This window comes from Meriones unguiculatus, chromosome 1 (assembly GCF_030254825.1).
Source record: "Meriones unguiculatus strain TT.TT164.6M chromosome 1, Bangor_MerUng_6.1, whole genome shotgun sequence".
NCBI lineage: Eukaryota > Metazoa > Chordata > Mammalia > Rodentia > Muridae > Meriones > Meriones unguiculatus.
Window position 1 is genome coordinate 194,861,935 of NC_083349.1, and position 11,556 is coordinate 194,873,490.

At 41.9% G+C, this 11,556-nt stretch overlaps 1 protein-coding gene across 6 annotated transcripts in view; it reads left to right on the forward strand.

Moving 5' to 3' along the window:
* Parp6 (poly(ADP-ribose) polymerase family member 6) overlaps positions 1 to 11,018 on the forward strand; it is a 32,934-nt gene extending 21,916 nt beyond the window's left edge. For 3 of the 6 annotated variants that reach the window (XM_021638808.2, XM_021638812.2, XM_021638809.2), the window contains exons 18-24: positions 157 to 269; positions 991 to 1,063; positions 1,654 to 1,723; positions 9,475 to 9,554; positions 10,034 to 10,097; positions 10,258 to 10,342; positions 10,662 to 11,018. In XM_021638808.2, the coding sequence (XP_021494483.1) occupies positions 157 to 269; positions 991 to 1,063; positions 1,654 to 1,723; positions 9,475 to 9,554; positions 10,034 to 10,097; positions 10,258 to 10,342; positions 10,662 to 10,764 (588 nt within the window). In that variant the 3' untranslated portion in view covers positions 10,765 to 11,018. Of the gene's footprint in view, positions 1 to 156; positions 270 to 990; positions 1,064 to 1,653; positions 1,724 to 9,474; positions 9,555 to 10,033; positions 10,098 to 10,257; positions 10,343 to 10,661 lie in introns of those variants that run through there. The other 3 variants (XM_021638811.2, XM_021638813.2, XR_009588468.1) reach the window with 2 other exon arrangements.
* Positions 11,019 to 11,556: the final 538 nt, after the last annotated feature.

Consider the following 11,556-nt stretch of genomic DNA (forward strand, 5'->3'; position numbering starts at 1 on the left):
TGGTACTGTCGATCAGCATGATCTTTGATGTATTACCCTTGTTCTTATTGTCCTTGTTTGTGGTTGGTTTAAATCTGATTTGTTTCCTGTACCCAACCTTTCCCTCCCTGATCTCTATTTGTTTTGTTTTTCTTATCGCACCCCCACCCTGGGCAGCAGCTGAAGTTCATGCACACCTCACACCAATTTCTCCTGCTGAGCAGCCCTCCTGCCAAGGAGGCTCGGTTCCGGACCGCCAAGAAGCTCTACGGAAGCACCTTTGCCTTCCAGTAAGGAAGGTGGAGGCTGGATGGCAGTAGGTGGGATAGGGTAGCAGGGTCTTGAGATACATGAGGGTTTTTTTTCATGATTGTGAAGTAGTGAACAGTTATTTATTAAATGCTACTGTGGTAGGTGCTATAAAGTATAAAATGCTATGTATAACATGGTTTTTATTTTTAAATTGCTTATGGTATAGTTGAATGAAAAATATTTACATGTTAAAAGATAAAAAGGAACAGACTGGAAGGATAGATTTGAAAGATTTTGGAAGAAATCTACAATTTATTTCTCTAACTGTGGAGGTGGGTAGAAAAAGACCAACATATTAACGGTAATTTAGAAGGAGTTTTAGTATTTAAAAAAAATATGATGTGACCTCTGGACTAGAAACAATATTTGAGATCAGTGATAAGTGTGTTGAATTTAAGATGAATTTATTGAATTTGAAACATCAGAAAAGTAGGCAAATGGAAATCCTAAACCAGTAGTTAAGGGTTTAGATATGGTTAGCTGAACAACTGATGTAAGGTTTAACCACACACTCATACACACACACACACACACACTTCTTGCTGCTTATAACTATATCTGTGAGGATGTCAGTCTTTAGGTATGTCTGTCCATCTGCATGAACTGTGTGGGTAAGGAGGGTGGGAATGGCAGTCTTGGAAGTACTTCTAGGAATCTCCTACTATGAGGAGACATGTAACTGTCTATCCTGTGTTACAGTGGGTCCCACATTGAGAACTGGCATTCAATTCTGCGCAATGGGCTGGTCAATGCATCCTACACCAAACTGCAGGTGAGGCTGTGTCCCTTTCCCTTTCTTTCCATTTCCCACCTCACTCAGCTTTGTTGGAATATCTCTTCCTTGCTAGCCTGTCTGGGGAACCTCCCCACAGAAAAAGCGGAATTGTAAATGTGGAAAGAATGTGGCTGTTGTGTATTTTAAGTTGAGCTGTGTATTTTGGTAATTTGGGGAATGGGAATGAACCTATTACAATGGCAAAGAATTTCCATTTTGTGGCTCTTCAAGGAGTTGTTGCAAAGACTTATTTCATTGCCCTGAGACATTTGGAAGTGGTTTTTGTTCCTCTTCCTGCTACCTCTTTCATGGTCCCTTTGTTGAGAAACTGAAAATGTGTGAAGGCCTAAGATCAGAAGTGTGAATGCTGAGGCAGTGTCCCATTCTCCAGGACACTGGTCTCTAGTGTTTTGTAAGCAAGCAGTTTTCAGCCAGGCAGCTCTTCAAGAGTAGGTGATTGGAGTTGTTTGAATGAGTAAGAAGGTAGATAAGTGGAGGGACAGAGGGCTGCATAAGTGTTATGGCTGCCTAATATAGAGCCATGGGGGTCCCAGGCGCATATATTCATCCTGGTGTTTCCCTGCAAGCTGCATGGAGCAGCCTATGGCAAAGGCATCTACCTGAGCCCCATCTCCAGTATTTCCTTTGGATACTCAGGTAAGCAATACTCTGGCCACCTTGTTTCTTTATATTGCATCCATTTGTGAACACACAATCTGTGCTGTCTCCCATCATGGACACTTGGTCTTTGTCAGTACCCTTTCCAATCATGGATATATAATCTGTCTCTTTCTGTTTTCTCTCATTGGAAATTTAGATTTATGAGGCTAGGGTAGTTATTGTTAAGAATGGTGTTTTATTCAGTGTAGGAAAAGGTTAATGAATAACTGAAAGAAGCACAGGATTTTATAGATCAGATTTGCTTTGTTTTTTAAGATGGACTTGTGTAGCCCATGCTGTCCTTGAACTCAGTGTGTGTCCAAAGATGACTTTAAACTCTAGATCCTTTTAAGAACTGAAACTACAGGCATGTCTCATCATGCCCATGTAAACCACATTTTAAAACATGATTTATTTATTTTTATGCATTGGTTTGTTATGTGTTTTTGCACATATGTCTGTGAGACTGTGTCAGATCCCCTGGAACTGGAGTTACAGACAGTTGTGAGCTGCTATGTGGGTGCTGGAAATTGAACCTGGGTCCTCTGGAAGAGCAACTAGTGCTCTTAATCGCTGAGCCATCTCTCCAGCCCCTGTAAACTACATTTTTGATATGTGCAATTACAAATTATGTGTATACATGTGAACTCACGTTTGAATAGTTTTGAATGTTGGGGTCTTAGAATTTTTGGAGTGCTGGTTAGTGGTGGCACACACCTTTAATCCCAGCACTCAGGAGGCAGAAACAGGGAGACCTCTGAATTCAAGGCCAGCCTGGTCTACACAGAGAAACCCTGTTTCAAACAAACAAACAAAACAACAACAAAAAACCAACAACAACAAAAGATTTTAGAGTCATTATTTTGATCTTATAATTTTGGAGACATTATTCTTCTCTTCTTCAGCAATCTTTTACAATTTAAATGGTTGGGCTGGAGAGATGGCTCAGAGGTTAAGAGCACTGGGTGCTCTTACAAAGGTCCTGAGTTCAATTCCCAGCAACCACATGGTAGCTCACAACCATCTATAATGAGATCTGGTGCCCTCTTCTGGCATGCAGACACACATTCAGGCAGAATACTGTATAAATAATGAGTAAATCTTTTAAAAAATGCTAATGGTGGTAATCATTTGCTTTCACCCGAGTCACATTGAGTATAAGAGAAAGTACTTTATGCTAGACGCATGAATGTGGTCCAGAGTCTAAGGAGATGATGCTAGCGTTATCTAGCTCAGAAAAAGAATTGGAGTTAAAACTCTTTGTTTTCCAGGTTCTGTTACTCTTTGGTCTGTTTTTGTTCTTGTTCAATGGAGCCTCTATCTAAGTGATGGCCACCATGAAGTTGCATGTCCTCTATAGAAAAGCAGTTATACTAGATTTTTTAATAGATTGTTATTAAAAAAATAGATTGGTATTTAGTATTTTTAGTAATTGTAGCCATTATAGAAATAAGGAAACATAGCTATAGTCACAGAGCTACGAAACTAATAATCTAGTTATGGTGGTATATATCAGTAATCTCAGATATTCAGGAGGCTGAGGCAACAGGGTCATGAGTTTGAGGTCAGCCTGGGCAACTTATTGAGAACCTGTTTCAAAATAAACCTATAAAATGCCTGGGAATATAGGTCCATTGTGGAGTCTTAGCATACGAGAACCCTTAAGGTCAATCTTCAGTACTACAAAAAACAAAGAACCGTTTTTAATGATAGAACAAACCAATCAAAAATGAAGAGGCAGTGATAGGTAAAAAGAAAAATGAGTATGCCAATACAGACTGAAAAGGCCAGCTGCTTCTTTTACGGAACTTAGCAAAAGCTGGGCATTCCAAGCCTGGGAGGCAGACAGGGGGGCCTCCAGGGGTTCAAGGGCGATCTGAGTTATACGGTAAGTTGCAGGCCACGTTGCTTACAGAACGAGGTCCTATTCAAACACCAGGCTGACAAATGGGGCTCAGTGCTTGCCTAGTATGTGCAGTGAGGTCAGCCTGTGCGTGTGGGTAGTTTGAGAAGAGTGGGCACCATTGTGAACAAACATTCAGTACACCTACCGATGTAACAAGTTTTAAAGCTGAGGAGTAAAGTCTGTAAATGTCCTATCAATAATTTGAAACTTTGACAAAACTAGAAAAATATAACTTAACAAAAATTGAAAATATGAGTGGCAACCAAGCCCAAATAGCATTTTGGAGTTTTGTTTATTTATTTGGCTGGGGATGGAACCCAGAGCTTGAAGATAAACACTATTGGCCCCTGAGTTACCCCTTCTGTCCATAGTCTTACGACTCTTAAACTATTAAGGAGCAGCTTGTTTTAATCTTAGGTAAAAACTTACAAAATAGAAAAAGTGAAACAACTAATAAAAGTTTGGCAGATCTCATTGAAACTAAAGCTCTCCACTTATCTCTCTCGCTTTCTCTCTTACACACACATATGCTTTTGTTCTTTTGAAACATGTTTTTTCTGTGTAGTGCTGGCTGCCCTGGAACTCATTCTGTAGACCATGGCTTCACACTCAGAGATCTGCCTGCTGCTGCCTCCCTAGTGCCAGGATGAAAGGCTGAGCCCCCACGCCTGGCTGTCAGAGCATAGCTTAAAGGAATGTCTAGACAGCTACAAACGAGTAAAAGATACCTGTAAGATGAATAAAAATTTAGGGGTAATCATAAAATATATTTGAAAGGGGCTATGAGATGGCTTGCTCAGTGGTTAAGAGCACTGGCTGCTTTTTCAGAGAACCCAGGTTCAGCTCCCAGTACTTACACAGTTTCAGGAAATCTGACACACTCTTCTGGCTTCCAAGGACATGCACGTGTTGCACAGCTATATACATAACATTTTCTTAATATTTTTATTTATTTAACTTTATTTTATATGCATTAGTGTGAAGGTGTCAGATCCCTTGGAATAGGCATTACAGACAGTTGTGAGCTGCCACATGGGTGCTGGGAATTGAACCCGGGTCCCCTGGAAGAACAGACAATGCTCTTAACTACTGAGCCATCTCTCCAGCCCTATACATAACATTTTATGTATATATTTGTTAATTGAGTGTATCTTAAAATTTTTAGGCCAGGTATGGTGGCATACAGTTGTATCTTGGGAAGCATGATCACAAGTTCTTGACCTTCCTGAGCTCTATAGCAAGTTCAAGTATAGTGTGGGCAACTTAGCAAGACCTTATCTTAGATTTTTAAAAGAAGGGTCCGTATACAGCTAAGTGTTAGAGCATGTACCAAGTCCTGAGTTCAATCTCGAGTGATAGTAAGAATACAAAGCCTATTGAAAAAACAAGCAAGTAATATAAATGGTGATTTCACTGAAGAAATGCCCCTCCTCAAATGAAAGCTGTGCAACCTCTAGAGAGAAGAAAAATAACACCAAAATAACTTCTTTAGCATGTGGATCAACAAAAAGTACAAAATCTGATAATACCCAGTTAAACCAAAGGCTGTAAAAATCCACAGGATATCCTTTACTCTCTGTATAGATGTGAATTGGTACAGCCACTTTAGGAGAAAGGTTTCTTAAACATTCATTTATTGTGCTGTGTGTGTACACATATTTGTGCCTTTGGACATCAGAGGGACTACTTACTGGAGTCCTCTCCTACTGAGGATTCTAGAGGTCTAACTCAGGTCACGAAGCTTGGTTACAAGTAAGTGCCTTTACTCACTGAGCCATCTTGCCAGCCCGGAAAAACAATTTGACTTTACCTTATAAAGCAGCATAGTTTATCTCTTTGACATAGCATTTTCCTTCCTATTTATGCAAACTCAAAGACATGTATAGGAATGCTCACAACAAGACTTGAGCAGCGGATCTTAGAAGTTGCTCAGATCCTCACCGTCGGAGTAAAAGATAATTTGATTTTGATATAATCACATTGGATTATTATTGAGCAGTGAAAATGAAGGACATCAGTAGCATGTAACAAAATAGACAAATCTTAGTAATATTGATTAAACATTGGCAAGTCAGGCTGAAGAGATGATTCAGTAGGTAAAAGTGCTAGCCATACTAGTCTTGATGACCCAAGCCAAATGTAGTGTGCACGCCTTTAATCCCAGTGCTCAGGGAGGCAGAGGCAGGTGGCTCACCAGAAAGAAAAGGAAAAAAAAGTCTGATGACCCAAGTTTAGTACCTAGAACCCACATAGCAAAGCTAGATTTATTGGTAAGCATCTGTAATGCCAGTGGAGAGAGGTGGCAGAAGTCAGAGATAAAATGGCAAGAAAGACCCTGCCTGAACAAGATGGAATTGTTAAGAGCTGACTTCTGGGTCTAGAGAGATGGCTCCAAGGCCGGCTGTTCTTTCAAAGGTTCTGAGTTCAATCCCTAGTAAGCACACAGTGGTTCAGAACCATCTATAGTGAGATCTGGTGCCCTCTTCTGGTGCTTAGGCACACATGCAGGCAGAATGCTGTATAAATAGTAACTAAACTTAAAAAAAGAATTGACTGTGGCATGTGTGCACTTGCATTCAAATACACAATAAATAGACAGACAGACAGGTAGATACTGAAGAAAACAGGCAAGTCCCAGAAGACTGTGTAATGTGTTTTTATATTACTCAAAGGCAGCATAACAAATCTGAGATAAAACTAGATAAAACTGAAAATGTGAAAGAGTTCAAACTCTGGGCTAGGCATGTCATTTACGGTGAATGCTGGGCTCTAGCTTCAGTTCCCAGTGCTACAGAGAAAACTTTACCTAAGTTTCAGGGCAACAGTCCTCCAATATGTGTCTCTTAGAGTCAGACTATCTTGAAGTAACATGTTTAATCTACACAGTGCAAGTACCCAATGCATCCAAATGTGTGACTGAATCCTGTGCTGTTAGTATAGGTTCAAAGTGAGAGAGACATCTTCTTTGTCTAGATTTTTCTGGGTCTGTCTTTGTTCCAGCCTGAACATTCCTTTTATTAATTTCTTATTTTCCAAGTAATTAGATTCTCCTGGTGTTTAGTGTCCATGTTCTCTCCCTTTCTTTTTCTCGTCTCTTATCAAGCCTTTTTCTTTTCTTTACTTTCTTCAGATCAATGGGTGCTTGGATAACTCTAATTACCATATGGAGCCAAGACTCTTAATAGATTTCTTGTCCCTCCATAGTACTTTACCAATTACATTAAAGTATTATGTCACACTGTCCTTTCCAGATCGTAAGATTTTACTCTTGATTGATTAGTATAGATCCAGACTACCAAAGGATTTTAATAGGAATTTGCTATTAAAATTATTGATCATCTAGTCCAATTTCATATTATTTAATAGATAAGGAAGCTGATACTTAGAAAAGCAAACACTTTGGTTAAGTCTCGCAGCTTTGAGTAGCAGAGATGTGACTGGAATGTAAGTCTCCTGACTTGCAATGTTCTCCTTGTTCTATTGGACTGCCCAGGGGAGGCTTTGTTTGAATGACTGTCTCTGGAGTCCCGCAAGGTGCTCTGCACAAATGTCCCACATACTCCTCTTACTTTGGCATTTGACCACCTCCCTTACATGTTCTCTTCTTAGTCTGCTCTGTTTTTTTGTTTCTTTTTCATCAGGGTACCTTTGGGTTGGTGGCATTGGGTGTGCTTTCCATGTGGGGGTCAGCGTGAACAGAGAACATGTCCTTAACCGATGGCATTGCTGGTAACTTAGGCGTTAGTGTCAGAAGAAATGAGGATCAGTGAATGATTTGGAAATTTTCTTGTTTAGTCCTGTTGAGCCCAGAGATTATTTGTCTCAGTACAGTGCCACAGGTTTGAGACAGAACAAGTGTTCAGTTACTTCAAGGGGCCAACTCTTAAGATTCACCAAAGAAATCAAATTATTCTTTTTTTTTTTTTTTTTTTTTTTTTTGTCTCTCTCTCCTGATTGCTTTCTCTGGAGTAGAACTTGAATGGGAATTTTTCTTAGAATCTTTCTAATGAAGCTGGGTGCGGTGGCACACCTCTGTAATCCCAGCACTTTGGGAGGCAGAGGCAGGCTGATCACCATGAGTTTGAGACCAGCCTGGTCTGCAGAGTGGGTCCAGGACAGCCAAGGTTACACAGAGAAACCCTGTCTTGAGGGAGTGGGGAGAATCTTTCCAATAAAATATCTGGGCTGCAGTCATGGTGTTTGGATGCAGAGTTGGGAAGGGTGATGGAGAAGGCAGAAGTAGAGGGTTGCTGTCCTGTGAGGAAGAGTGTTGTTCAGGCTATGACTGCAGCTTGAGGTTATAGTGGGGTGCATGTTGAGTTGACAGCCTGCTTTTTCAGTGAAGAATTTTAGTCTAGTGGTTATGACCTCCCACCTCTACAGCACAGCTGTTAGAAAACCAAGAATAAGCTGGTGAGATAGTTCAACTGGTAAAAGTACTTGATGCCCAAACCTCATAATCTGAGTTTGATCCCTGCCATCTCTTAAAAGCAGTCCTCTGATCTGGTGTATTTCACATTGTCTTTAATCCCAGCACTTACAGGAGCAGGTGGTCTCTGTTAGTTTGAGGCCAGCTTGGTCTACACGGTGAATTCTGGGTCAGCCAAGACTGGAAAACCAAAACCCAAACAAAATAAAAAAACCAAATCCCAACAACAATGAAACCCATTTGACCTCCTTGTGCACCTACACTCCCATCATGGACACATAAGAGTAAATAAAACTAAGTTTCAAGTTTTGAAGTCAAAAGCTAGTGGCAAAACCAAGAATTAAAGCAGAGGGAGATTATGGTGAAGTAAAATGGTGAGGGTGGAACCCAGATTGTGTCTCCTTGGTTGCATACACCCCTAACTGGTAAGGCTGTGCTTATAATAAGCCTAAATTTTTTTATTTTTATTTATTTTTTTTTTATAAAAACACTGGGCATTGTGGCACATGCCTGTAATCCCAGCACTCAGGAGGGAGAGGCAGGTGGATCTCTGTGAGTATGGGCCAGCCTGGTTTACAAAGTGAGTTCCAGGACAGCCAGAGCTGTTGCACAGAGGAAACCCTGTTTCAACAAACAAACAAAAATGGTAGTGAAATTATGCAGTGAGATAGTGTAGAAATGAAAGAGAGTTAGCACTTTTTTCTAAAGGTGGCATTCTTCAAGACATTGTATCTGTGGAGACTCCGTGTGGAAGGACCCTGCCTTTTTTCCTTTTATCCTGAATGTTCAGTCTTTTGCGGAATTTCAAAACCACGGCATATTGAACTTCTGCTTGCTTTTTCCTAACTCATCTGTCTCCTGTCATGTGACTTTCAGGTATTGGTATCCTCTGCTGAGCCCCTCTTTTTGACTCACGTGTTACTTTCCTAAGTTAGAACCCTTCAGTGGTTCCCTGGTGTTCCTAGAGGATAAACCCCAGTTGCCTTAACAGCCCAAAAGCCCTGCGTGATCTGACCCGACTTAGCATTTGTTACATCTTTTCTGTTGTCATTTTTCTGTCATTCATTATACTATATGCAAGTTAAGTCCTCAGGCCCTGTGTTTATGCTTTTCATAGTCTATTATATGAACTCTTCCTAATCCTGAGGTTTTGAGTTTTGTGGAAGCAGGACATTCTCACACCTCTGGGCTAGGCTAGTTCCCCTTCTCTGATTTACATGGTGCTCCATAAGCTCACTGTCACACACCACTCCTTGCCTGCAGTCTCCACCAAACTAAATTCTGTGTGGGAAAGTAGCTTGTTTTAGTCACCATGTGTCACCGAGTGTCCCGAGCTGTGTCTGGCATCTAGTAAGTACTTGGGTAAATATTTAAGAAATGGGCAAATTAACTGAGTTTGTTGTTTTGCGACAGGAATGGGCAAAGGACAGCACAGGATGCCTTCCAAGGATGAGCTAGTCCAGAGATACAACAGGATGAACACCATCCCCCAGGTATTGCTTGTTGACCCTGCCTGAGTTAGGATTCTCCCCTCATCCTGCTAGAAAACGTGGATGGGAGAACAGTGGGGCTGGTGCCATTGCAGGTCATTTAATGGCATTAGGAGGTTGTAAAGTGCTCTTCAGTCACTTGTCTCTGCTGTATGTGTGGAAGCAAAGGCAGGTTTCTAAAGAAACAGATGAATATGGAAGCTGTGGGCCCATCATATTCCAAGGGTGCCTGGGAGCTCAGCAGACCCAGTTCCTACCCCTGTCATCCCTGAGACAAGCTCTTTTTTTTCTTTTTCAAGACAGGGTTTCTCTGTGGAGCTTTGGCTGTCCTGGACCCACTTTGTAGACCAGGCTGGCCTCAAACTCAAGGGATCCACCTGCCTCTTTGCCTCTCAGAGTGCTGGGATTGCAGGCATGCGCCACCACACCCAACAAGCTCTAACCTTTTACCTTGTGCTCTGCTTTGCTTCTTTCTTTTTCAGACCAGATCCATTCAGTCAAGGTTCCTGCAGAGTCGGAATCTCAACTGTATAGCACTTTGTGAAGGTGTGTATTCATCCAGTCGTGTCTCTTTGTGACCCCAGCTTTACTTCTGATGCCCTTTTGGCACATGATTCAGCCAAAAGCTATGTTGAAGCATCATGTTCTCCTTCCAACTGAGCTGTCTTAACTTTGTATCTGTGATTTCTGCCTCCTTTTCTCCCAGTGATTACATCTAAGGACCTCCAGAAGCATGGGAACATTTGGGTGTGCCCTGTGTCCGACCATGTCTGCACAAGGTTCTTCTTTGTGTGAGTCTGAAAAGAGCCTTTGGGACTACTTGAAGAGTGAGGGTGGTGGACGGTGTGCAACTGCGGGGGGTGTTCATTTCTCTTGTCTGAGTCCTGTCTCTTGCTGTCCAGTTTAGCTTGTACTGGGACCTGTCCTTAGAGATGAGGACAGGTCGCTGAACTCTGTAGAGAACTCCTACGCTGACCCCTTCACCCTAAAGAGCAGTGACGAGACCTTTGACTTTAGGATGAAATCATGTCCTGACACATATTTTCTCTGGTAGACGTTATTTTGGTATTGTGCTTCCTCTTGTGCTTACACTTGCCCTATCTTTGGCAGATATGAGGATGGGCAGGTGGGCGATGCCAACATTAATACTCAGGACCCCAAGATACAGAAGGAAATCATGCGTGTGATCGGAACTCAGGTTTACACAAACTGAGGGGGCCCCAGCCCTCGCACCACCCTGTTCCCCCAGGATCCATCTGCCCTTGTAAAAGGGCTCAGAAGCAGCAAGTGAGGCTGCCCTGAGAAATTCAAGGGGCAAGAAAAGGATAGAAGAGGCGGCCTTCATGGTGGAGATCGATCCAGGAACTACTCCACATTTGGATGGCCCTGACTCCCACCCCTGATTTGCCCAGTTGACTTCACCCTGTTTGTAAATAAACAATAAAATGGAAGGTGCTGTGGACTGGATATGATCACTGTGGTCTGACTAGCCTTGGCCCAGCACCTAACCGCCGTCCTAGGGAGGGATTGTGTTGTGGTAGTGGAAGATCCTGAAGGTTGGGACTACTTGTGTTTCATGAAGTAAAAGATGCATCCATTTAGTTTCAGTTTTCTATTCCACAGATATGACTTTATTTTTAATCAAAAGATTAAGAGGGGACAAGGCGGTGGTGGTGCATGCCTGTAATCCCAGCACTGGATAGGTAAAAGAGGCAGGTTGATTTCTGTGAATTGGAGGCCAGCCTGGTCTACAAAGTGGTCCAGGACAGCCAAGATTATACAGATAAATCCTGTCTCGGAAAAAAAAAAATTATTAAGAGGGGAAGTTTATCAGTTGTATAGAGGAAACAAACAGGATAAGAATACTACTGATGACAATTTCTCAAGATTTAAAGGGGTCTTTGAAGCCAAAGGTGCTTTGCTATTTTCCCCTTCAGGACTAGCTGCTTTTTACACAAAAGCAGCCCTGTCAGCCATCCTTGCCCTGTATCTGAGCCTGGCTGCC